Raw genomic sequence first — 27,096 nt, forward strand, 5'->3', positions numbered from 1 at the left:
ACAAAAGTACGTGCTTACATGCAGATATGTAGTTGTCACCGTGGCCCTTCAATTAATCCACGTTTATATATATATATATATATGTATATGTATATAGATGGGTGTGTATATGCATATATATGAGTTGATCTTAATATTGTAATAGCTTTCAGGCGAACCCAATAATTTGGGATTACTTGTCTTTTGTTAATGGCTTGTGTCTTTAGAGATTTGCATGCATGGGTCATAACGTGTGATACAATGGATCAGGTAGCTACTAGCTAGGTTGGCCACATGCCAACAATTATTATGAAATTGGCAGTTACATGAATGTCCTATACATATATATATATATATATATCATATGGATATATATACATATATTATGACTTTGATAAAATATCATCTTATAAATAATTCATCCACGTAACTTGCAAATTTATTATTATTATTTTGTAAATTCAAAATTTTAACTCATGAAACTCAAAAGTGATACTGATATGAACTGATTAAGAGAAGATGAGCCATTTATCATACTCTTTGTCTAAGAAGACAAAGACACATGAACTTGGCCTTCACATCAGTGCCCATCTCTTCTACTGTTTTCTCTTATTGCAGCAACAGTAAGATGGAGTCCATATGGCAGAAACTAAATGATGTATATATGTGTGTTTTTATCTCTCTCTCTCTCTCTCTCTCTCTCTCTCTCTATATATATATATATATATATATATGTTGGTAGGGGTCTCTCTTTGCTTGTCAAAATAATTAATAATTCATAATGCCACTCTTTAAAGAAACAATAATTTTTTATGCAAAAATATCTTCCTTAAAGTTATATGTAGATATTTTTTTTTTAATATATAGTTTATAATTTATATATAGTTCATTCACGAAGCTATACAATTGTTAGTTAATGATAAGAAGAAGACTAATGAAAATTACGATAAGATTGAACAATTTTAAAATATTATTTCATTTACACTAATTATTCTACAAATATGTAATACTCACATAATTTCGTGGATGAAAAGATTGATGCATAAATATATCAATTTAGAAAATAAAAAATACACTTTAATGAGTTTATGAGTTTGAATCAGACTGTACATTCTGTGTGTACTTATTTAAAAGTTTATTATGTTATTTTCTTTTTAATTATAATATTAACTGTAATGTTGTTAGTATACAAAATTTATTTAATTATTAAAATATATAGAATATTTTTATATAATCAACTAAGTACATATACACTTATCTTTTGCCATTCACACAATGATGAAGATTGGTAGGGGCCAAAAATTTGAGACTCCTTTGTTGCTTCATATCTTGTGATATTTTGCACTATTTTTAATTATAGTTTATATTTTTTAAATTTTACTATTTTGTGAGTATATTATGAGTTGATAATGATCGATTTGTACTACTTGATTTAGTAAATTTAAATATTAGTTTTTAAGTATATTGGTAAAGTTACAACGTCAAATTATGCTTTGTCCTAATGAGTTACTATGAATCTAACAGAAAGAACATTCTACATTAATTAGATTTTCTTAGTTGAAGTTATCACATTCTGTTAGTTTCTTATCTACATTTTAGTTTATAAAAAAGAAACTACATTTTCTATGTTTACATAAAGTCTTTCTTTTTTTTCCTTCTCATTTTTCTCAATGAGTACACATCTGTATCTAAAAATAGGAGTGTATACACTTTAGTAACCCACATTTATTATTGTCAAATCTATGATTCTCTATATTTTGTTATGTTATATTGAGATGTCAATATTTAAGATGAATACTATGATGGAGTAATATAAAAAAGCATCTTCATATATTATGCATCTATGTTGCACACTATACTTTATACTTTTAATTATATTAAATTTATATTAATATAAATCTCAAAATATCTAATTAAATTATTAAATTCTACGTTTCATTTTTAAAAAATTATTGATCATATTAGTGTTTAAATATATTGATCGTATATACTTATCCTAACAAAAATTTTTAAAACCTTAACAATGATGATCAATTTTAATGTCTATAAAAATAGAAACTACATATGATATGACATATGACAAATGCATTATACAAATAGAATAAATAATTAGTAAGGGTAAAATACTCGGCAACCAAGTTGGGATACTAACAACTAAGGTAGCCAGAAGCCTGACAACCAAGAATGCCAAAGAAATTACTTAACAAGTTAGTTGAAATATTTGACGACTAACCATGATACCTAATAATAAAGTGGGGGACATTTATCAACCAAGTTGAAGACATTTGAATAACCAAGTTAGAAGCGATTGATAACCAAGTAAAAAATGGCAGTAAACAAGTTAACACTTGGCAATAGCAATAACAATAAGACTTTATCAATAACAGCCAACTTGAACTTGAAGACATTTTAATGCTAAAGCTTCCATTATCATATTATAACTTTTATTTTACATTCTAGTTATAACATTGTTTGTAATGCCCACTAACACTGTATATAATGAGACAAACTATACATAGGTAGCTAAAATAAGGGTTTATCAGACTTTTCACTTTTCATATTTATTATTCTCTCTTAAAGCTCTCAGATACTCTTTAGATTTATCAAAATTTTATTAACTTAAGTGTTACTATGTCCCCCAAGATAAAACTTAAGGATCATCATTTATTATTTTATAAATTAGAGTATGGGATCCAACTTATCCTTCCATTTGTTACTTCTTTTTTTAGTAGTCAATCCTTGCTCTCATTTCATTTGTTACTTCTATCAACCCTCATTTTATTTGTCAATGCTTGCGTTTATGTTTCAACTTCCACATAGTCATGCCAAACTTTATTAATTGATGTCTATAGGGATGAAAAGACAACTACTGTGATTAAGAGAAGTGTAAGGAAAACCAAGGATATAATTCTTGAAGTATCAAGATGAGGAGTTAAGCTCCTCATACTATAAAACCCCAACATGAGTATGATAATCTTTTTTAGGTGATAGATGGGCAAATTCAATATATACAAACTCTTAGAATTTTAATTGGAAGATCTAAAAAAAAACTAAAATGCTTTATTAAGTGTTGTAAAAAAAATTTGATGAGAGGATGAGCAACCTCTAAGTGTAAAAAGACATTAAGTAAAACTAAGATGAGAGGAAATAAAGTGACCTTGATGCTCAGTAGATTAATATTTGAAGTAATGTCTTGAGGCTTCTAGGAAAGATATCTATAATATCGAAAACAAGTTGGCTGATCCTAGTAAAATTTATGAAGTTAGTGAAAGAATTGGTGTGGGGATTTGCTTTAGAAAAAGTTGAGGCCAAGTTCCTTAAAGACAACCTTTACTGCTTCAAAGTAATGAGTATGCTTTTCTTTACAATATAATAGAAGAGACAATCTCCTTAAAATTTAAATTGCCTCATATAAACCATCACTCACAATTGGACATATGATCTTTAGTTTAAAGAGAATGGTACTGTTATAAGAATGTTAATGAATTTCTAGGAGCAATAGATGTCATACTATGTAGAGATTTCTCTCAGAACCAGAATAATGGTGATTCCTAAAGGTGGTAAATGGAGAGCTACATGGCTAGCCTACTGTTGCTAAATGTTAGAGATGAAGAATGAGGTTTATGAGATAAAGGTAAAAGAAGGAAGGATGAAGAAGAAAAAAGAGAGAGGATGAAATAAGAAACTAGAAGAGTAGAAGTGAGAGAAGAAGAAGAAGGAAATAAAAAGAAAAAGAAAAACTAGAAGAGTAAAAGGTAGAGAATAAGAATAAACAAAGGAAGAAAAAGAAAAAAGAAAGAACAAATAGGGTCAATAATGCAAGTGATATAAGAAGACGATGTATATATGTGTATGTAAATTTTAACATTATATAATATTATATAGTTAATTTATATTAACATTTTATACTTAATTTATAACTTAATTAGTATAAAAATATAAATAAATGAACTTCATATAGAAAATTAATAACGAAGAAAAAATATATATTAGACTTTTATTTTTGAATTTATATGTGATTTATTCACAAATATATATACTTGTTAGTTAATAACAACAATTATGATAAGATTAAAGAAATTTAATATATCATTAATATATTTTTAAGATAATTATTTTATTCAAATATTCATTATTCAATTAATATATAATCTTTACATATTTCCACAAATAAAAATATGTAAAAGTTAAAAAGAAAAAAAAAGCAAAAAAAACACAATCTATAATGTATTTAGATATTTTGCCATTCTCAAGGATGAAGAGTTGCAAGTTAGGACCCAAAAACTTGGGACTCCTCCATTCCTTTATATCTTGTGATTAAATAAATATCTTATATATCTTTTGACCAAATTCTCTATCTTCACATAAAGAGTTATGTATTTGTCTCTAAAAATTGGGGATGCTTTACACTTTAGTGCCCTACAATTACTATAAATCTATCATCCTTTCTATTTTTTATTTTTATTTTGTATTTATGTGACTACTCATGATGTAATGTAAAAAAATGTATCTTCATAATTATTTACTTCTAATAATATTAACACAAATCTTAGAATGTCTAATTAAAATATTAAATTGTGTATTTCATTTCAAGTAAATTATTATTTGAATTATTTTTCATATTATAATTAGGTTTTGTTCTTTTTGTTACAATTGGTTTTTAAACTTATAAAATTATTTCAAATCATTATTTCCTTATATCACTTCAAAAAATTTTGACATATAATGTAACAAACAATTTTTTCCTATATATTATTGTTATGTTCTCTATTTTTAATTAAATTTTATGATTTTATGAATAAAATGTATATAAATTCAGAAATACAAAATTGTTTTTATTTATAAAGTGAAGCCTATATTTTTCAAATCAGTTTTTTTTTTAATTAATTAATACAGAAAAAAGTTTGTTTGTCCTATAAAAATATCATTAGAAAATCAAGATGTAGAACATTTTTACAAGATTAGAAAGTAAATTATAATAAAAAATTTTAAAATTAAATTACAATATAATCCATAGTTAAGGGGCTAAATTGTATTTTACCCTTTAATTTCTAACTTTTATAAACACCAACATGAATTTGAACCTTCTCTTACAAATCAATATAGGTTTAATTTTTTTAAAAATAAAGTTATTTCATTAAAGGAGAAGGACATAATGCATCTCACTATTGTTAGAATCTAAACATAATATGGATAACATTAATATTTACTTATATTTATCTTGTATATTTATCTTAAAAATAATGTATTGAAATCTTAACAACAATGATGAATTTTAGTATATTTAGAAATAGAAACTACATACGATATTGACATGTAGTAGTACATTGTACAAGTGGCACAATACTTGACAAGTGCAAGATACTTAACAACCAAAACATGACATATAACAACCCAAAAATTTGACTATCAAGAAAGGTATTACACCTAACAACTAAGCCATGATACTTGATAACTGAGTTAGGGACACTTATCAACCAAGTTGAGAACATCTAAGTCTAAAAAACGGGGGTAACTAAGTCGACACTTAATAATAGTAATAACAACCAGACTTTAATAATGATAACCTGATCGTAAATACTAATGTTAAAGCTTTGGTTGTCATGTTAGAATTTTTATTTCACTTCATGATTATAACCACGTCATATTAATCATAAACACTGTATGTAATGAGGCACACTATATATAGATATCTAATATAACGGTTGATAAGAACTCTAAATGCTCTATACTTTTCATACTCATTACTCTCTTTCAAAGTTCTCATGTAAGTTTTAAGTTTTTCAGTTGATTCTCTTTATTACTTTAAACATTATGCTGCTTTTTCAAGATAAATCTAGAGATCACATTCGTTTATTTTACACATTTGAGTGTACAGTCCAAGTTGTGCTTGCAGTTGTCACATTTTACCTCATTATGAACTTTTTCTTTTATATTTCAACCCTATTCTCATATGTCAATCTTACACTTATTTTTCAACTTCATCTATTTATATTGTAAATCATCTTTGCTTAATAAATTGGTGTCATCTTTACAAATGAATAAACAAAAATTGTTATTAAGAGAATTATAAAGACAAACATATAGTGAGAATTGTTGAACTGTTAAAACAAATGTAAAATAGTAAAAACCAAATAATAACAAGTGCAAACTTTGGAGGTTAATTTAGTAACTTAGCCTAAAGACAACTAGTTTCTTTTATTTGAAAATATAAATGATAACATACATTAAGGAAGAATATGAGATTTGTAATATTTTTTACTTAGTTTTTTTATTTCTTTTTTTAGATCTTAGTCATAACTAGAAATATTATATTTTCGGTAAATTATCAATTTATTCCCAATTTTTTTATTAGAAATTTTAAATTTATAAAATTGTTTGACATAATATTTTTATTGAATTTTCATAGAAATTCTTCTTGTATTACTTGACTAACATGAAAATGAGTTAAACTACAATGTTTCTTTTATGGTTGAGAATTTATTTTTAAAAAATATTTATTACAGACCTCTTTTTCTTCCTTAACTACTAATGTATGTTATTATTATTTTGTATTGTCTTAATTGTTTTTACTGAGGTCAACCTTTACCTATTATAACTTTTAAATTTTATTAGAAATAGAATATGAAAAAAAACAAAAAAAATATATTATTTTCTATCAAAATCTTAATAGTTATACAAAATATATTATGACTTGGGAAAATTTTATCAATTTAAGAATGAAGAAAATTTTATCAATTTAAGAATGAAATTGCAAAAGAAAAATTTCTTAGATAGTTCGTGAATTAAAATAATAATTTATCTTATATTTTTTAAGTCTTATTTATAATACAAGAAGAATTTTTATAAAAAAATTTGGTACAAAAGACATTTTAAAATAATTTTATTAAGTTTATCGATTAAATTATAATAAATAAAAAATTTATAATCAAACTATATTATAACTCGTAGTTCACATATTAAATTGATAATGTTAATAAGGTAGAAAAGAAGAAATGATTGAATTGTCTTTCCAATAAATTTAGATGACTGTAGCAAAATATATATTTATTTTTAAATATCATTAAATATGTAGGTAAAGATTATAATAAAAAATAACGAAATGATAATGAAAATTGAATTTTGCCGAATTATATTTTTCAATAATAAAATTAATGAGTATTTATATTATTAAAAAAACAAAACAAAGGAGTGAAAAGGAAAATAATTAAGGCCAATAGAAATGTGGTCCTCATTTCAAAATGCCGTTATTAGCGGTTAGTAATCCAACTTGGCTGCACGTGAGTATCACGTGACGTCTACTTACTCCCGTCTGCTTTTGACAACTCTCAAAACGACAAGCAGCGGGGTAAACGGCGCGCCGCTTAGCATAATAAATTCAAGGTGCTGACTCGGGCAGCTTCCCGTTAAATTTACGATCTGGAGACTTTCGTAAACGAACCGGAATGCAGGAATCCATGACACGTGTCGTGGTTACTTTTCGGATATTTAGACGTTAGTGTGACGGCAAAGTTCCATGTCCGAGGTCCCATTTGTTATTTTCTTCCTAAATAAATCTCGTCTCTTCCTTCTGGTTTTTTCTTCTTCATATCCTTCTCTCATCTCGACAAGGCTGTTTATTAGGGTTTCATTTCCTTTACTCCGAAATCAAGCCAGAATTTTTGCAGGTACCTTTGTATTTTGATCGTTCAGTTTGAATTTGTCGGACTTTTCTAATGGAGGGAACCTGTTTTTGATTTTTTCCCAAATGATTTCAGCTATTTAACCCGTTGCTATAGATTTTTCCCAGTTTTATTTTTCTCTTCCGGGGTGATTTCATAATTTTACTGTGGATTTATCATGCTGTTTGCCTTTCTTTTGCGATTGTTTGGTTGGTGAGAAAGATGAGGAAGCGAATGGCAGGTTGAAGTCTTTAGGCTCCGTTTGGTAGATGAAGTATTTCTTAGTTTCTATTTTCTAAATTAGTATATGTGTTTACGCATAGCTATATGATTTTGTGAATGAAATATATATAATTTAGAAAATAAGAACTCGAATATTTATATGTAACAAACAGAGCCTTAATATCTTATTTTGCATTTTCTTTCGAGATGATTAATTCCACTTTCTTGAAGTGTTATTTTATGCCAATTTGGTTGGAGAATGTTGCAGTTCGGGTCTCTAAGTGCTGTGAAATTAAAGATTCCAAATTTTGATATATTTTTCTTTTTCTCTTCCTGCATTTACTCAACAACCAATTGTTGATAAATTGGTTTGTTTGTAAATGCTGCTATTAGGCTCATTTTGGTCAAGGTCAATTTATCCTGTTCAAGATTATGGGACTCTGGAATTGGATGATTTATGGAATTGGAGAGTTTAATTTATTTGTTCCCTTCTTGCCAAACTTAGTACTAAGACTTGTTTGAATTTGAAGCCTTGGACTTGGTGCATTGGATTTCAACTCACTAGTCTATAAATCTTTTTTTTTTGAGGTATCAAATTATAGAAAGTTAATTTTGTTCAAGTGTTTATATATCATGTGGTCTGAGGTATTGGAAATTATTTGACTTTCAAATTAATGCAGCAAAAGCAAAAGGATCAATAACTCATGCACTCAGTGGGGTTCTAGATGATTTCATCTGATGCTGCCTAACTTCGACGATTGAGTATCATTACCATGAAGGTGATGAAGATGATGATGAACATTGGGGTATCAACTCTCTCAAATGTTCTGATCTTTTATCATCAGGAATGTCTACTATCTCAGATGATTTGATCTTCTGAAATAATCTGTCTGGTAGCATCTTTGATGCATTTTTTCATGCATGTTAACAAGATGGGTTGAAAGACTTGATCACTGGTCCTGACCGATGGCTATTGCTGGTCTGCAAAATGTTTCTGTTCTTGATTCTTCTTTCCTTAGGGAGTCTCGATCTCGAGCATCGAGACAGCAAGAGAATGATGGAAGATCAAGCACCAGGACATCCCCACTTCTGCAGATGTGGCGGGAGTTTGAGGATGAGCATGTGGTGAGTCCTGGCCAAGAGAGGGTTAGTGTAGGATTACTTCCACAAAGGAGTGAAGAATTGACATCTGATTTCTCTAGGGAAGATGTTCCTGACAATCATGGCAGTGAATATGGTGGTGTTTTGGATGATTTAGGTGTTGGTGAGAATGAGTTTGGTCAATGGTCCCCAACTCCAAGTCGTGTTGGATCACAGGCAAGTGAAAGTTCAGGTAATTTTCACTCTGAGCAGTCTTTAGATTTGGGAGAAACTGAAAGGGAAAGGGTGAGACAAATTTTTCGGGAATGGATGAACAGCAGCGTGAGAGAACGTACATCTACTCTTTCACGTGGCAACAACAATTCAAGGTCAGAATGGCTTGGTGAAACTGAGCAGGGGAGAGTGAGAATTATAAGGCAGTGGGTGCAGATGAATAGTCAGCAAAGACGTTCTCGTGGTGAAACACGGGATGAACAGTCTGCTGAAATTACTGGTCAAATTGAGCGAGTTCTCGATGGAGTAATTGATATCCAGAATGGAGAGCGAACTGAGAGGAGGAGTATCCGCCGATTATGTGGCAGACAGGCGCTGCTTGATATGGTCAAAAAGGCTGAGAGGGAAAGGCAAAGAGAGCTTCAAGGCTTGTTGGAGCACCGTGCCGTATCAAAATTTGCTCATCGCAACCGCATCCAGGTTTCGATCATTACTGATCTCTATATGGACTATATCCATTGTTGTGCCAAAAGATTTGCAGCACACCTGTTTACCCCTAAGCTTTGTCTGCAGTTTGTATAATTGGGGAGCATTCATGGCAATCACGGCAATAATGTAGATATAATTGACATTAGCTTTTTCTTCTTAACCAGTTTGCATTTATGCGTTTGAATCTTGTTTGATTGTGACTCTTGTGAAATGGTTGATGAGTTGAAAGGGCACTTAACTATATTATTGATGCTTAGAGATGTTAGGTCCTCCTTTTTCAGTTTTTTATAGGTTAATTAACTATTTTGATATATTTGTTCATTTGTTTTATGCATTAGAACTTTCTTGCAACGGACAGTAACCAAGGATTTTTTTCCCTTTTATTGTTTTGTAAATCAATTATCGTGATTTTATTTTTATTTTTATTTTTTTTACCTTTGTGATCATGTGCTTTGATTCTTCTGTATCTTGGTTATGTAGGTGCTTGGATGAATGGATCATTATTATTATTTTTTTTTGCCGGGATTTTAAACTTATTCATAAATCTTATTCACTTTGATTTGTAGTCATTGCTTAGAGGAAGATTTTTGTGGAATGACAGAATCGGTGAAGCTGAGAGACCTGCATCATCTGCAGCCAGTGAATTAGGATTTTTGAGGGAAAGGCACACTGTATCTGATCTGAGGTACTTGGTTCCTTATATCAATTTATAACAAAGATATTGTCATGCTCGTCTAATTCGAATCCCAACTATGGATTATTTTAGAAGTCAATGACATTGTTGATTTTCTAGCTCTTCCTTGGAGCTTTTTGTTTTTTGCCCATTTACTTCACAGAATTGGTTGATCCTAGAACCTTTGTCACGATACCATTTTAAATAATTTTGTTGGATGGTCAGTTATCAAAGCTTATGCTAGTAAGAATGGTCTAGATCTATCATTTATATGTTCTGACAAGATTCAATTTAGAAACTTTGCTTTGTTTTGGATCCTAATATGTAATGCTCTGATAAATGGCATAAGAATTTATGGCCATATTCTAAAGATTCTATTCCAAAGGAGAAATATACTGTTATGTAACTTAGAGTGTTGGCTTTTGCTTAAAAGCAGCTAGTAGGTATCTCACTCAATTCTACTTGTTTGATAATTTAATGAGCAGGCTGATTACCAGGTGTTTATGATAAACTTTAAGCTGGGAAAGAAATAAGCATCTTTGACTTTGGCATAGTCCCAGGCACTTCTTTTATTTGCATGCTCAAATATTGTTTTCAACAAGTGGTGAACTTTTAACATTTAACTAATTTTCTAAATCAGCACCTAAGTTCTTTAAATGCATTCTTTCAGTAACACAAACACCCTTTTGAATATATTCTTATTTTCTTGTCTGCTGTCCATCACGGAGACAACTCTACAACATGCATCTGTTTTTATACTCAAATACTTGGGTTTACACTTTAAGTTATTCTTCTTTCTGTTAGTTTAAGTGCCTACACGTTAGAGTTATTTCCTATTAACATTTACTAGGGCATCATTCGTAACTTGTTTACATACTCCTCTTTGGTATCAGAGAGGGATTTATTTCCAGACAGGACCCTTCAGTTTGCAGCCAAACAAGCAGCAGTTACTCTGATACCTCATCCAATGCTGATACTAATGATAACAGAAATGAAAAAAACCATACAAATAGTTCGCATGAAACTAATGGTCTTATTGACCAACCTGAACAGAATAATGGAGAAAGTAATAATCATGGGTTATTGGATAATGAAGCTGATTTGGAACATAACATCATTCAATATACCAGTTGGCAAGAAGCCACAGGCCCTGTAGAAGAGTGGCACATACAGGTTCCTGAGAATAGAGTCTGCAACAGCGAGTTGCAACAGTCAACCACCATTCAGTTCTCAGAAAGGGTCGTAGCTGCAGAGGATAGTTTGGGTGAACGCTCGATAGAGAATACTGAGAATGAATCATTGCAAGAGACTTTAGATAATGGAGCTGCAGATGTTACTCATCTAGAGGAAGCAGATGAAATATTACATGAACAGACTCAGCAAACTATTGAGGAAAGTTCTATCCAAGAATTAATTGTCATCTCAGAAATGTTAGAAGGTGACCTGGTTGAAACCACAAATCAGCTAGAGAGTGCTGTTTATAATGAAGAAATTGACTTGCGAAGGACTGCCATTGAATCTGTAGAACAGGGAGAAGCTACTTCTGAAAATATGAATCACAATCTGGAAGAAAATGCCAGTAATTCGTGGTCCCAACAATTGTTGGCTACTGAATATAGTCAACAGCATCAACCGCAAGAAGCCCCTGAGTTGGAGAATGATGTTGATGGTCTTCAAAATTGGTTAGAAGAACGTTCTGATCAAGAAGTTCCTCTTGGCAGGGCAGTTCCATTTTATCTACCTGACGAGGATAATGGTTACAGCACGGAACTCAGAGAACTCCTAACCAGGTAGTACAAATTATTGCTGTTAAAAACCTTTTTTTTTTTTAATCCTACATTGGATAATTCTGTAACTAGAATCTGTGCTTATGCTGTAGGAGACGTGTGACTAGCCTTCTTCATAGTGGTTTCCGAGAGAGTCTTAACCATTTGATTCAATCATATGTGGAAAGGCAAAATCATGCTTCCCTAGACTGGGAGCTGCACGAGACATCTTCTGGTGCCAGAGTGGACCAAGATCTGGAGCAGCAGAGTGGTAACCAAAACGAAGGTGAAGGAGTTGATGAAAATCATTTGCTTGGAGTACCATCACCCTCAGTAATTCCTGTGCCATCCCTATGGGACCATGAGCAAAGACATGATCAGTGGCCACCACACGACATGCATCAACGGTTTGGTATTGTGCGTTCTTCAACTGATTCTTGTAGCTTTGATTTCCTCGATAATTACTGTAATGCCCACTCCTTTTGCTAGATAAATTTTTTTGTTGTTTCTCCCAGAGAGGGAACGTTTATTTTTAATTTATTCTGCATTGTGCTAATGCACGGGTATATTTAGTACAGTCTTGGAAAGCTTTTGTTGAAGCTTCCAAAACTTGATCCTTGAATGCTCATGCTATGAAACAATTCCTCTTTGTTTACTTTTTTTTCCCCACTTCTAGAACCACGAATTAGAATGCATGAGTACATCTTTGCACTCATTATTTCAACTCTGCGTTTGTACAACTCTCTCTGAAAAAAAAAAAGAATCTTCCTTTTGGGATTAAATATATAAAACTTATATTGAATTATGTTGGTGATTTGGTGCAGGAGTGGGAGATAATTAATGATCTGAGGATTGACATGGCTAGGCTACAGCAGAGGATGAATAACATGCAGAGAATGCTGGAGGCCTGCATGGATATGCAACTTGAGTTGCAACGATCAATAAAACAAGAGGTTTCTTCTGCTCTGAATCGTTCTGCTGGTTCACAAGGTATTCACTGGCTTCCTTCCTCCATGCTTGATTTGACATGTAATAGTAGTAGCTTCTCTTGGGAATTTGTTTTGGCAAAAAGAGCTCATATTTTATTGGCAAGTAGTATTCTAGAACCATCCACTATTTTAAATAATAATCTTCTTTTTCATTTTTAATATATATATATATATATCACTTAATAATATGTTGCAAGAGAGAGAATATGATCCATTATATTGTTATTTATTACATTTATACTTAAAATAAAAATATTCCTCTGGGTGGGAAAATACTTTGTTGTTCTAAAAGACTGTCAAATATGACTAGTTTCATGGCTGAAGGTTAATGACATGGAAAATCCATATATGTTGGATAATCTATTATGATTATTTGTTCTGTCCTTATATGCTTTGCTTTGTTTTAGGGCTGTCTGAAGATAGTTTTCCGAAGGATGACTCTAGATGGGACTGCATTAGGAAGAGAATTTGCTGCATGTGTTGCGAGGCCAATATTGACTCTCTAATATATAGGTAAAACGATTGTTTGGGCCTATAGAATTAATCCATATTAGACGAAGTATTTCCAATTAAGGTTCATATCCTAGGCTGTTTACTTTCCTGTTCTGGTGTTGTTTGTACAGATGTGGACACATGTGTGCATGTTCAAAATGTGCAAATGAGTTGGTCCAAAGTAGAGGGAAGTGTCCAATGTGTCGAGCACCAGCAGTTGAAGTCATCCGAGCATATTCTATCTTATAAGTATGATGGAGTTTTATTTTTATTTTTTATTTTTTTCTCTTCTCTCTTTAGAAAACAGAAGGAAGAGTTAACAACACAGAGATTCTCAAACAGTTTGCTTCCCCCACCCCAGAACCTCTCTTTTTTTTTGTCGGAAAGTACCTTTTGGGATGTTGAGATTTTAATGTAATTCATATTTGACTGCTTGATCGAAATCACAAGCCTTCTTTGATTATAATTTGGCAGTCTGCATTGTAATATATAATATCTTGTCTTAATAAAATGTTTGAGTTGTAAAATATTTTCTTTTTCGTGACCCTCTTTTTAATTATTTTTATCAGCGATCATTATTATTTTTTTCCAACTGAATATTATAAGTAATATAAAAATATATATATATATAAGTTATAAGTATCTCCAAAGTTTTACAAAAAAAAAAGGGGTGAAGAACTGTGAATTTATAGCGTTAAAAGAGGAAGATGAAGAGGGGAATAACAAGATTTTTATATAAAAAAGAAAATTAGTCAAGTAGCCATGTGGGGTTATTTGAGTATTTAAGCGATAATGAATTTTTAATAAAAAAAATTAATGTATTAAATGAAAATAGACAAACATGTGCAGCGTATTATTTTACAAATGCTTACATGTGCGTAAGCATTTATGAAGGATGAATTGAAAACACAACGCAATATAAAGATGTGGAGGAGGGACTTTTAAATTAAAAAAGAAAAGAAAATATAAATGAAGAAGATAACATATTAATAATAATAGTTTATTGTTTGGTGGGTGGGTGAGCTGGAGAATGTCACATCTTTGCCTAAGAATCAGCAGCTGGTGACTCTGTAATTTCACCCAACATTTTTAATGCAGCGCAGGGCTGATCTACTGGTACCTGGAGACGACAAAGAATATTGCGTTACACTATACTCTGTACGTACGTGTGTGTGTGTAGGTGTATGTATATATATATATGTATAAAAGAGAGGAAGTTCTTACAAAATGGCCAGATCCAAGAACCCAATACAAGTGTAGATTCTTGTAGGAAGCGGTGAAAGCTCTTGTTCCTCTCACATTTTCACATAAGATGGGAGTTCTGTCCATCGTCAAAAACTCCTGCAATCCTTCCCATCTGTCATATTATAACATCACATGCTATTATATTTTATTTAAAAACAAAACCAAAAATAAAAAATAATATATATATATATATGTGTGTGTGTGTGCAGTATGTATTGTAACAGTACTTGAGCTTCTCAAGCCATCTTTCAGTTCCCTTGGTTGCACAAATAATATCAAGCTATCAAAAGAAAAAACTTACGATTAGTCAAGAAGATATCTGAATTCCATTGTCGACTGTTCTTAACGTAAATAGGATTGACTACGGATTTGAGTCATACCACAGTTTCATAAAACCAGTAAAAAGTGAAAAAAGCCTTACTTGCCCACTATATATGGTGACATTAATTCCCTTAGCAAGAAGCTCATCAACCTGGAAATTTTGCAGTAAACCAAATTCATGCAGTGAATATACATACGTATATAAATGTATGTATGTATGTATGTAAGAAGAGTGAAAATTACCTCGTTAATCCTTGGTCTCATAAAATCACCTTGAAATGCACTAAAAACATCATCCGATTGCCCCCCCCATCTGATACACAGATTTCATTTCATTACCTTACTTGAAAGGAAAGAAAAGAAAGAAAGAAAACAGACAATGTAAGTAACTCACGTGACATCTTTTGGTATAATCTTGAGCTTTTTCTTAACCGGACCATTCATCAAGGTATCAAGGTCTCCGGTACCGCCTCCGGGAGTTCTCAACGAGCTCAGATACGTCGAGTATTGCCTCATTGTGGCTACGGGATCCATCCCGGAATCCAACAAGAAATTATAAAAATCCTGCATTTTTTTTTTTTTACTATTCATAATCAACACATGATGTGTTTGCCAATTATTTATTTTTCAAGTATATGAGCATCTGGGGTTTATGAGATTTTTTAATAAATTTTTTTAATTGTTTAGATCTTTAAAATTTTGAGGGATCTACTTAGTTGTTCTTCAAACTTAATATAATATATATATATATATATATATGTAGAGAGAAGATAATAAATATAATTACCACTTTATTGCTTCTATAGCTAATGAGAGTCTCAAGCTCAGACCATGAATCTGTTGCAGCACTATATTCACCATTTGCAATTTGCTCTTTAATCTTTTTTGCAATGCTGATAATTCCCAAAAATTAATTATTAATTATATTATTTCCCACAAAAAAGATTTCTGAACCAAAAAAATAAAAAATGTTCTTAATGAATTTAAACCTGTTAGATTTCTGAAACCCAGTATTGTCAAGCCTGGAAACATCCTTCAAAAGAGGTCCCCATGCAAACTGCAATATTATTTCTCAAAAAAATATGATTGTATATATAATTTATTATTGACCCAATAAAATAAATTTTTTAAAAAAAAATATATATATATATATATATACTAATTACCACATAATCTTCTGGGGATATCCAACTATTTCCCAGCCCAACTCCTACATATATACATATACATCATCAAACACTTGAAAATTCAAACAAAATATATAATTATGTAATAAAAGCACAAGTAACTAATAAATATAAATAAATATTACCTCCTAATTTGAGTTTTAATTTGCCAGCTTCAATGGCTTTGAGAGCAGATAATGCAAGAGTTACTCCAAATCTACCACCATATGATTCTGCTATTATATAAACAGGAGACTTCTGAAGAGTTTGGTTTCTATTAAATAACTCTTTCAACAATGTGGTTAAATCAATGGCTGCCTCTTCATCAGTTTTGGGTATCAACTGTAAATCCTCCACAAAACTGTATCCTGTACCCACTGGATTATCCTATATACACATACATGTATATGTACAGGATATGTAATCAAGTTACATTCGATGAATGAAAATTTTGAATTAAACTAAACCCACCTGTAAAATTTAAAACATACCACAAACAAGAGATCAGCTTTGAGGAGCCATGTTGAATTTCTTGGATTCAAATAAGTATCTAATGGACCAATTTCTTCAAAATTTCCAATCCCAACCCCAGAAGCACCCTGTTTGTTTGATTCCCAAAAATTTATCAAAATGTTTCTCGGGCATTGAGTTTGATTGGAACTCAAATTCTATGGAATTAAAACGAGAATACAATACGACTGTAATAAAAGTTGAATAATAACTTCTTTACCAAGTAACTATATTTACATAAGGAATACAAATATAAGAGATTTGAATCAAATAGAATGTAAGTATCTCACCGGTCCACCCTGCAACCAGAGAACAATAGGCCATGGCTTGGAGGGATTTTCAATTCTGTATGGACTCCTATACAGCCACCAGAACATGTGTGCTTCTGTACATATATATATAACCCATTAGATTCATATTTTTCATTTTTCTTCTTTAAAGTAAAATTTAATTTTTAAAAAAAGAAAAAAAGAAGAAGAATACGAAGAATAAGGAGGAGAGAATATTGATCTTACTGGGTCTAACTTGAACATATCCCCATTCTTCTGAACCATCTTCAGATCTTCTCTGTGTGAAAGCTCCATTAACAAGATGATGAGCCAACACCAGAGTACAAACCAAAACTACAATACCCAACTTTTCCATTCCACCAAACACCAATCTCTCTCCCTCCCCTCCTAATAAATAACCTTTTTCTATATATACATACACACATATATGTATATATATATATATATATATTTTTTTTTTTTTTTTGCTTTTTAAGCTATTCACGCATTTATGTCGTTAGATTTGCCTTCTCTTATGTAGATAATATCAAAAAATATTAATTAATTAGAGAATATTATCTTAATCCATTTCAGAAAATCCTTAATATCTACAAAAATTTATGCGTTTCAAAACTATATAATCATTCCTTCACTTGGACACTAAACACCTACAAACTTGGTGGTAAAATAATATTATTAATTATCCTAACAGATATAAAAAACCAGATTTGATTTCCAAAAACCCTTTAACGGGTGATGAATCAAGCGAGTTATGGTAATTTCATCTTTTGTTATTATTAAATTTAAACAACAGTTACATTTTATAGAAATAATTTTTTATGACTTTGAATTTTGGCTTCTGAAGAGGAAGCTACTTACCTTTTTTCCACTCTTCCGTCATTAAGAAATTAAAAAGAAAAATAGAGGGAGTAATCAGATTAGTTTTAAAAAAATATAAAGATTATCAGTCCAATTGAAAAAAAAAACAAATTTAAGTTTTATTTTACTATATATAACTACTATTTATATTTTTTAAATCTGATAATTATATAATATAATTCTTAATTTTTCCAAATTTATTATTTTAGACGGATATGTTTTAAAATTAATTACAGTAAATCAATATTTGAACTAGTTAAAAAAGATTAAAAATAATAATAAATGAGAGAGAAGATTGCGTGCAGGAAAGTCAAAGAGTGTATTAGATGCTTGGCGTGAGAAAAAAGGACATCTCCCTCCTTTTTTTATATATATAAAAATTGATTGCAATCTTCTTAAGCTAACTGACTCTCACACTCTTGTTCTCTTTTTCTCCATTCCGAATGCCTTCAATGTTTATATACATATATATATACATATATGATAAAATGAAATATTTATATTTTAGAAAACAAATTAATTTTTTCATAATTTAGTTCTCATTGTTTTTTATTTATAATTTAATCTACAATACTTTTCATTAGTTCATAAATTCTACAAATTAGCCTCTTGATTCCAAATATACCCTCCAGGCAACTTAAAAATCAGAGCCATCCATGTACACTTTCATAAAATTTCAAAAAAAGAAAACCTGTACTCGAGTATGTATGTATATATGTATGTATATTTATAGTCACACACACTAGAAAGAAGATCAACTCTACCCCCGCTACACTATGCTTCTTCTTCTTCTTCATATTCTTAAACATTTTACATCAAATCATCACCACAAGTCTCTGTTGTTATTTATTGTCATTTCTTGATCTGAATTTCAATGTCCTTTCCATGGATAAGGTTGGAAGTTGGTCATTAATAGTCTAAACAGGAATCATAGATCATTAGCAAATCACAAAATCAATAGCCTTTATTCTGCAACTGCATATTGTAAGATGAAATCTAGATCATGACAAAGGAACTGCCAAGCAATAACTGCCATTCAACATTAGAACATAATGCACAGGTCTAGTGAGAACAAAATTTACAGAGAAAGTCGTAGATGGTTGCAGGGTAGCCCAGATCAAACCCTGATCAATATCACAAGCGTAGACCAGTATAGTGTTTAATGTTGGCAAATTTGGCTTGCCGCACAACCAAGTATCGTAGCATCACATTTACTGCAAAGTATTAACACAATAACTCAAGTAGGATTGTTGTTTTACCTTACAGACTCCAGATTGAGTCAGATATGTACCTTTTATTTCAAATGTGGCCAGAATATGACAGCTGCTCGGAGTAAGGAAGGGCTACATTATTTCAACAACAGCTCTACTGATGATGCTTCCCTGGTTCAGATCCTGGTATGCTTTGCCTGCCTCCTCAAAGTTGTATTTTCTTGTAACAGCATTGGTAAGATTGAATATACCTGTTTCTGCCAACTTAACCAACTTAGGAAGATCCTGCCTTGCCCTTCCTCCATATGACCCAATGACTTTTATCTGCATGATGGAATTTACGGCAGGCACACCTCAGAATAATCATGGTGATAACGAAATATGGTCAGCAAGTGTCAACCATTAGGACCATAGTTACAAAATAACAAAGTACAATTACCAAACCGAAGAACGCATGAGTGGATTACCAACAACCCAATCAAAATCCAAACATGACTCTATCCAGGGATCAGTCAGAAAACCTAAAGCAACCTAAAACCCAACTAGAACTTGGAACAATGATATCTGAATGGCTTAATTCAAGAATAAATGAGAAACGCAAGAAATGACTTAAAAGTGATCTGAGTACCCTCTGTACGCCATAGCTATTAAAATACATTTTTTTTAATAAATAGCTATTAAAATACATCTCATCTCTCATGACAAACCTGGCTCCTGAGTCCTGACAAATGAGCATCCCAAAGACGAGCGTGTGACCTCTGTGGACAATAGTAATAGAACTAGAGAAATAAAATATTCCACAAGCAGCTAGATAGAGACATGGATTCCTATCTTAACTGTTAAAATAAAACTAGGCACTTTCCGAGACAACTGGCTCATGACACCAGGGCATTCACAATGACAAAAATGTCTAACCCTTCCGGACAATAGCAGTAGACCTAGAGAAGTACGATATTTAAACAGTGACAAAGCAACAAGAGTGCCACCAATTATTGCACCTTGAAAACTCTCTAAGTAAGCTACTTTCTTTTTAAATATTTCTGACCTGTGCTCCTGAAATGTTCTTTTTGCTTACCATTCTTATTTGGATAAATTACACTAAGGTTAGATCATTTTCAACTCTTTTACCTCTCCCTCAAAACATTCAATTCTCTTTTCTTTTCTATCAAATCATAACATGTCACATACACAAAAAGAACCTGAAAAGAACGATTAATTTTGAAGAAGAGTCAGTGTGGTAAATATAAATCAGTAGGCATCTGTCAACGTAATCATGTCTAGGATTCAATCACACCTATATCAATAATATCAGGGTATTAACGTGTTATATATCAATAAGATTAAAATAACACCCATTTCTAGGAGTAATAAAATGAAGAACACAAATGCATGTCAACATTTTTCATTCATATAATTTATGGTTATCGTCTTCTTATTAAACATTGACTACTAACCTTTCTACGAACAAGACGGTTTATATCTACCTCCCCAACAGCACCAGATTGCGCAAGTCCAATCATAACAGCTTTTCCGCCATCTTTTACACTTTGTATGCACTGCAAAAATGTTTGTGGTCTTCCCAAGGCTTCTACAGCAATATCAACACCCCTTCCCCCAGTTATTTCCTACCCAAACAAGTAAATTATAGAGATAAGTTCCAATAAAAGAAAAATGAAAAATAAGGAATAAATGCAGCTGTGTCCCTCTTCTTTTCTCAGACGAGCAAGATTAAATGAAACATGTGAATAAATTTGGCAATGGTGCTTTTCCCTGTAAAAGATGGCTATCAACATTAGTAATTTATTTGAGTTGTATCTATCAAAAACCAAAGCAAGGGAAAAAGTGCACACTCTAATCTTTTCCACAGCATCTTCTTGAATTGCATTTACAGTGTGAGTTGCACCAAAAGTCTTAGCCTTCTGAAGTTTTTCATCTTGAACATCCACTGCAATTATATCAGAAGCACCAAATGCTTTTGCTATCTGCAAACAACTGAACCATTTGATCAAGTCACGATCATATTAGAGGGAATCCAATAAAAATTAAGTCTCAAATAGGTAGCTCCTGTCTGCCCGTAACATTTAGAAAAAGATAGAGCATAATGTCCCAAGTCAAGAAGTTTGTAAATATTTCCTCAAAATCTCTTGAGGCTTCCATGAAGTTGAATAACATCAGGTTGTGTGGATCCACTTCAAATATGGATCCCATTAATAGATACATACCAACAATTATACTGACCAAAAGCTAAAAAGGGATATTATGGAAATGTATTTGCTTAAAATAGAAAAAGTTATGTTGACAATGCTTTCAATCAACTCTGAATTCTCTTTATTTGAATTCCTAACTAATCATCCGGAAGAAATATTATTTTTACCATCTTAAACAAGGGGTGTTTCATCATGTGATGCTAATATCTAAACAGAGGATCCCTATAATCCTCTTCTAAGATGTTACTGTAACGATCTTAACCAAGGGTTCTTATCAAGTGAAGCTAACAGCTCATCCAAGATCTCTATGGTCCTCTAGTATTTAGAGGAGATATCAGTTTATGATTAGAGAAGCGCTTCTCAATTCTGTTTCTCCTAGATGGGGAGATAAAGAGAAAACCATGATGCACTTTGTTGAGTTGCTAACTATCCGAAGAATCTAAATATAATATGGTTCCTATGTCAATACTGACAGTAGGGCGATGTGGGAAACTCTCAATCCATTACACTAAATTGAAAGATAGATTACAGTAGCATCACTAGGAGAGACATGCCTTATCATAGCCACATTTCACAGTCGACTAGGAGAATATTTCATGTTTATGCCTAATTCCATGACAGTTTAAACTTATTTCTATAGGTCCAAAATACATATAAGTTTTCATTATATACCAGCTGCTATTGGTTAAAATAGTTTCAGATGATAAAAAAAAATTTCAATTCTTTTACAAGTGGGAGAAATTATGCCATGAAATCAGAGCACGTGCTAGGTTTGAAGAAACTGGTAAATTGATTTTTTGAGCTTCCAACATTAGAATAGTGACCATTATTTACCTTGAGCCAACACCCCCAATTCCAATAACAGCAACAGAATCCCCTGGATGCACCTCAGCCGCATGGGCCATAGCACCATAAGCAGTGAACACCGCGCATCCTAAAACTGCAGATTCTGTGTATGGCAGGGAGTTTGGTAAAATGGCCAATCCATGTGCTGGGATCACACAGTACTCAGCAAGGCCCCCCATGCTATACATGAATACTGGTTTTCCTACATAATATAGCATATAAGCAATATATTAAAATCCCCATATGGCACAAGTTATCAAACATGAGTGCAATGCACTTGCATGAATAAGAGCACGAGAAAGAGTAAACATGAGAGAGAGAGAGAGATCAGGTGAAATTTAGTAAACTAATTGATTCAAAAAAGTGAATGCAACCAACTAAATGAGAAGCAAAAAATTGACAGTTCCTTTCCCCATGTAAGTGGTGGTGAAATATCAGTTAAGGTTCAGTCCTTTCATGGGTGCACTGTAAATAGCTATGGACACAGAGAGAGAGAGAGAGAGTGTCACTGCAATGTCCTACCATGTAAAATAAAGACAATTCATGGTAGTATGAGAAGTTAAAAATGAGCAGTGTTCCAGTCCAAGAATTTCTTGTGCCCACACTTACTAAATCTTTACCAAGCACAGTAGGATAGAAAAAGCTTAACAAGCTTTACTTCCTTGTTAAATACATCCATAAATTACATACAACATTACTTGAAAGTCTACAATCACTAGCTGTTGTTCATTAGAGCACTTAAACTGAAAAATGAACTAAGACATTTGAAAAGACGGGGCATACAAAATATTACTTGTAGGATGTTTAAAGCTATTTAGATTGTCCTTTGACACAAGCTACAGTCATAGTTTTGTATGATTCTTTGGGAAATGACGTGCTATCAAAAAAGTATCTCATAGGGTATAAAATAGTAAAAATTAGGTGTTACACCCTGCAAATATTTGATGTAACAGATACCGATTATCAAGTAAAGGGTAATGTACATTGCCAAATCCAAGTACTGAAGTACAGAACATAAGTTGCATGTATTTGTTCTGATCAACCAAAAAGATATATCAAAAAGCACCAAAGAGATACCTCCGAAGGACAAAAGAGCCAGACAAAAACTACATGTCTATAAAATTTTCTTCATCATGACACCATCCTTCTAACTAAAAAAATGCCAATTTGTCTACTAATCTATAATAGAATAAATGATTCTTTTTAGTCTTCCAAATACTCATCTGTTTTTTCTTGTTCCATTCATAAAAGGTAGCCAAAGGCATCCAACCAATTGTTTTGGTAGAGGTAAAACTCAACTCAATATAAGTTTCTAGAGTAACACACCCCACAAACAACCACTGAAACCCCAAGAAAGAAATATCAGTATTGTCATAACTACCATTCAACCTCGATCACAAAGGAAAAAACTGAGCCTGCTCTTTTAAATTTCAGGGCTCAAAAGTCAAATATGAGGGAGAAATGAAATGATAGCCAGGGAGGTTAAGCTTCATATCCTAAACCACAATATGGTAAAATGAAAATGAGATAAGGGACAAGAGCTAAAGCATATTATGATGACAATAAATGCTTACCATTGCTGTGCAGGAATAAGCGAGTTTCACCATCATAAAGAGTTCCTTTCGCTCGATTATAAGCAAAGAAATCTTCACATAAATCATCATGGCCCTGTTTTTCAATATGAGACTTATCATATCAGGTTGTAAATACTTCCATTGATGAACTGTATATATCAAACTATTAGACCAGCTAGTAATGGCAACTAGAGAGATTAATAACAAAAGTGCAGGCATAGCCTCTTGGACCAGTCTGCTAACACCACCTTTGAACAATATGAACAGTTTCCACAAGGCATGATGAAAGCTCCAACGACACGAGATCCAACCGGAAATCTGAAATATGAGAAAGAAAATTAGATTAGCCCAATTATTTACCAGTCTCTTCATCATTGAAGTAACTTTATAATGAATGATACAATGATAACACATGAAGAAAGAAAATAAAATGTAAACACAAGAAAAGAAAGAATTGTTTTCGGTTAGTGTAAACTGCTAAAAGCAGGATTAGAATCTGAACCTCCTTATAAAGGAGACCAAGACCCGACCATCTGGGCTAAAGCCCTGGACAATGTTGATCAGGCTTGGATGTAGCAAACTGTATCTTAACATTTGAGTCACTGATCTCCCTGAGCTTAAAACACTTGGTATGGCTTAGAGAAGTCCAAAACTTAGACACAGGTGCCCCAATTCTTTATATATATATGACATGGAATATGAATGCAGAACGCACAGTAGATTAGCCGAAAAAATGGTAAACTAGTTAGCAACGATGACAACAGCCCGAAAGAATTATAAACAACTATTATATGAGGTTAAATAAACAAGCAACGGAAGAAAAAAAAATGAAAAAACCAAGAATTTACTTAGTTTGGTCAGTTATAAAGATTTTAATAGAGGATAACACTTAATATTCAAATCAAGTTTATCACAGAAGAGATTAATTTAATTTCAGTAGCTATGATTTATAAGTCTAGACTACTCCATGAGACAGGAAAATCAAAACTCACTATAAAAAGCTAGATACTATGGTATTCCCTCTCATGCTCAGAACTCCGCTCCTGCACGACTCTCCCAATGCCACATTGTTACTTGCACTGTTGATATAACATATATGAAGTTTAAGAAAATTGATGAAGATGAACCATCCCATCGGCTTCAATGCATTGAAAGAAGTAGAGAGTTCAGACAACACAGATCAAGAAAGTGACATCAATACCAGATGAGGAAAAAAAAAGTTGTTGTTTAGACCAGGACCATGGTGGTCTAAAATGACCAAGAGAGGAGTTGTTCCACTCCTTGGGTTAAAAACTCTTAGCGAATTAGGATATAGGAGGCACTTGGAAGGGACATTCTACTTTCCAGACAACATGAGTCTCAAGTTTGATGATGGTAGTGGTGCTTCTTTGGAGAGGGAGCAAGAGCCACTCAATAGGAATTCATGTTACGAAAAAGATTGCAAACCGAGGTTGTTAATGTTGATTTTGACAAGCCCAAATTTAAGAGGAGAGAGTTTGAGCCTAATAAGTTACAATTCCATGAAAGATCTGGATACAGTTTCTCTTTTTTTTTTCTTATGGGGAAAAGTTTTAATATATAAATAAAATGGTACCCAGAGGCTACCCAAAACAATAGCAATTACAAAGTATTCATACAAACCAAAGAATTAATAAGGGTTTCTAGATCCTCCCAAAATGAGAGGGAATGACCATTAAACAAAATGCTCAAGATCTGAAACCAGTGGACTCTGTTTCTAGCAGAAGATGTACTGCCCTCAAAACTCTCTTTTCCTCTTCCAAATGGTCCAAAAAATAGCTAATGGAATTAGCGACAATCTTGATTATAGGATAAGAAAAAAAATAAGAACACAGGTTAAAATGACCTTTCTATTTATTTCAAAAAAAAAATGACCTTTCTATGATTTTGCCATCTGTGAGAGGTCCGTGTTCAACAACTTCCCCAGTGATCTCATGCCCCACAACACAAGGACTGGCAAATGGAATCTCTCCTTTTATCACATGGAGATCTGAATGGCACACGCCGCAGGCTGCACTACCCAGTACAAAATCAGAGTTTTGCATAATACATCGGAACATTGCCTAGTAAAGCCACAGCAAATTTCAGCAAAAAAAATACAGTGATATAAATTTAGAACTTCATAAGGGGATTATGGTGTAAGTTAAGAACGTCAAATTTTTGGTGACGCAAAAAGTAGTCAACAACAAGACCAACACCGAAGCATCCAGCCTTCAATTTTCCTTCTTTCTTTCTTTGAGATAGAACATTCAATTTTCGTTACTGCCACAGCACCGTTTTATTCCTAAAAGCACTTAACCGATGATCCTTAGGGTTTATAGAGACAAAAACGAAAGCATTCTTTTCATTTTTAAATTATCGTGTCATCGAAATTTAACAATCGAACAATAGTCAAAATTGCAATGGATAACAAAAACACGATCCGCAGGAAAAACAACTCAGTTACTTTCTATGCATTTTCATTGAATAATGACCAAATGCCTAGCTAAAAAAACAAAAGACGAACAAGAAAAGAGATAATTGCCTTTGGTTTTGACGAGAACTTCGCCGGCTTTGGGACGAGGCAAATGGAATTCTTCGATGGTGAGGGGCTTATTAGGTTCCCAAAATACAGCTCCCCGCATGAACCCACCCGAACTGACGTGATATGCAGCTGATGAAAATGATTGGCTCGGGAGACTCTTGATATTTTCATCAGTACAATTGCCATTTTCAAGGTGATGCGGATATGTAGATGCAAGAGAGCAAAATATGGAGGAGCTGTGCTTTTTGGAGGAGAAGAACTTCCTGCAGAAAGCACGGCTTCGAATTAAACTAGGAAACGCCATTTCGCAGTTGTGATTTTGCTCCCAACTCTACCTAGTATCTGCTTCGTCTTTTTTTTTTTTTGTTTTTCTTGTTCGGAAATCCGCAGAGAGAGAGAACAAAAAACAAAAAAATCGTGAGGGGAAGTGTGAGCTTATTGCTGACGAGGCAAATGAATATAATATAATCACAACAAGCCACGTGTCATCCAGCTCATCCAACTCATGTCTCATTCAGACTGCCCAAAACTCTGCGTTTTGAATTTCACACGCAGGACTCAATAATGATAATAATAATATTATGTAAGTAAATTTTAAAATGTGAAAAAAATAAATAAATTCTTGTGTATAATATCAAAATACAGTCAGATTTTTTTAACATAAGCTTTCTTAATATTTTTGTAATTTTTTCTTTATTTACCTACCGATAATTAAACTTTTAGAATTATCATATAAAAATA

At 32.1% G+C, this 27,096-nt stretch overlaps 3 protein-coding genes across 6 annotated transcripts; 1 reads left to right on the forward strand and 2 right to left on the reverse strand.

Moving 5' to 3' along the window:
* Positions 1 to 7,486: 7,486 nt before the first annotated feature.
* Positions 7,487 to 14,114, forward strand: LOC110815550 (Ring/U-Box superfamily protein). Its single transcript, XM_088213296.1, has 8 exons — positions 7,487 to 7,646; positions 8,543 to 9,656; positions 10,232 to 10,350; positions 11,232 to 12,128; positions 12,218 to 12,521; positions 12,929 to 13,094; positions 13,501 to 13,606; positions 13,717 to 14,114. The coding sequence occupies exons 2-8, from the start codon at positions 8,829 to 8,831 to the stop codon at positions 13,832 to 13,834; spliced, it is 2,538 nt and encodes an 845-aa protein (XP_088069422.1). The 5' UTR covers positions 7,487 to 7,646; positions 8,543 to 8,828; the 3' UTR covers positions 13,835 to 14,114.
* A 268-nt stretch (positions 14,115 to 14,382) lies between these two features.
* SCPL51 (serine carboxypeptidase-like 51) lies at positions 14,383 to 17,529 on the reverse strand. 3 transcript variants are annotated; one of them, XM_022043415.2, is made up of 13 exons: positions 17,343 to 17,528; positions 17,118 to 17,212; positions 16,809 to 16,916; positions 16,464 to 16,704; positions 16,318 to 16,361; positions 16,141 to 16,208; positions 15,939 to 16,044; positions 15,546 to 15,715; positions 15,395 to 15,464; positions 15,252 to 15,302; positions 15,058 to 15,110; positions 14,810 to 14,942; positions 14,383 to 14,705 (listed from the first exon to the last, which is right to left on the reverse strand). In XM_022043415.2, the coding sequence occupies exons 1-13, from the start codon at positions 17,470 to 17,472 to the stop codon at positions 14,631 to 14,633; spliced, it is 1,344 nt and encodes a 447-aa protein (XP_021899107.1). In that variant the 5' UTR covers positions 17,473 to 17,528; the 3' UTR covers positions 14,383 to 14,630. The 3 variants fall into 3 exon arrangements, 1 of the variants encoding a protein (XP_021899107.1); XR_015816966.1 differs by lacking the exon at positions 15,058 to 15,110 and having other exon boundaries at positions 17,343 to 17,529; XR_015816965.1 differs by lacking the exons at positions 14,383 to 14,705; positions 15,058 to 15,110 and having other exon boundaries at positions 14,807 to 14,942; positions 15,132 to 15,302; positions 17,343 to 17,529.
* A 1,392-nt stretch (positions 17,530 to 18,921) lies between these two features.
* On the reverse strand, positions 18,922 to 26,786 carry LOC110815576 (GroES-like zinc-binding alcohol dehydrogenase family protein). 2 transcript variants are annotated; one of them, XR_002539858.2, is made up of 9 exons: positions 26,356 to 26,786; positions 25,707 to 25,842; positions 24,062 to 24,131; positions 23,814 to 23,907; positions 22,228 to 22,441; positions 21,037 to 21,178; positions 20,641 to 20,811; positions 19,267 to 19,510; positions 18,922 to 19,189 (listed from the first exon to the last, which is right to left on the reverse strand). XR_002539858.2 is itself a non-coding variant. In XM_022043408.2 (8 exons), the coding sequence occupies exons 1-8, from the start codon at positions 26,657 to 26,659 to the stop codon at positions 19,319 to 19,321; spliced, it is 1,323 nt and encodes a 440-aa protein (XP_021899100.1). In that variant the 5' UTR covers positions 26,660 to 26,786; the 3' UTR covers positions 18,922 to 19,318. The 2 variants fall into 2 exon arrangements, 1 of the variants encoding a protein (XP_021899100.1); XM_022043408.2 differs by having other exon boundaries at positions 18,922 to 19,510.
* Positions 26,787 to 27,096: the final 310 nt, after the last annotated feature.

The sequence above is a fragment of the Carica papaya genome, chromosome 2, assembly GCF_054855325.1.
Source record: "Carica papaya isolate Zhongbai chromosome 2, ASM5485532v1, whole genome shotgun sequence".
Lineage (NCBI taxonomy): Eukaryota > Viridiplantae > Streptophyta > Magnoliopsida > Brassicales > Caricaceae > Carica > Carica papaya.

Coding starts and splice junctions, on each gene's coding strand:
- SCPL51 (XM_022043415.2), bottom strand. CDS start 17,472: ATGGAAAAGTTGGGTATTGTAGTTTTGGTTTGTACTCTGGTGTTGGCT. Junction 16,209..16,317: donor TATCCCCAGAAGATTATGTG/GTAATTAGTATA, acceptor ATAATATTGCAG/TTTGCATGGGGACCTCTTTT. Junction 15,716..15,938: donor GCTATAGAAGCAATAAAGTG/GTAATTATATTT, acceptor AAAAAAATGCAG/GATTTTTATAATTTCTTGTT.
- LOC110815550 (XM_088213296.1), top strand. CDS start 8,829: ATGGCTATTGCTGGTCTGCAAAATGTTTCTGTTCTTGATTCTTCTTTC. Junction 9,657..10,231: donor CTCATCGCAACCGCATCCAG/GTTTCGATCATT, acceptor TTTGATTTGTAG/TCATTGCTTAGAGGAAGATT. Junction 12,129..12,217: donor CTCAGAGAACTCCTAACCAG/GTAGTACAAATT, acceptor CTTATGCTGTAG/GAGACGTGTGACTAGCCTTC.
- LOC110815576 (XM_022043408.2), bottom strand. CDS start 26,659: ATGGCGTTTCCTAGTTTAATTCGAAGCCGTGCTTTCTGCAGGAAGTTC. Junction 23,908..24,061: donor ACTGTTCATATTGTTCAAAG/GTGGTGTTAGCA, acceptor ATTGAAAAACAG/GGCCATGATGATTTATGTGA. Junction 19,511..20,640: donor ACCGTCTTGTTCGTAGAAAG/GTTAGTAGTCAA, acceptor TCCATCATGCAG/ATAAAAGTCATTGGGTCATA.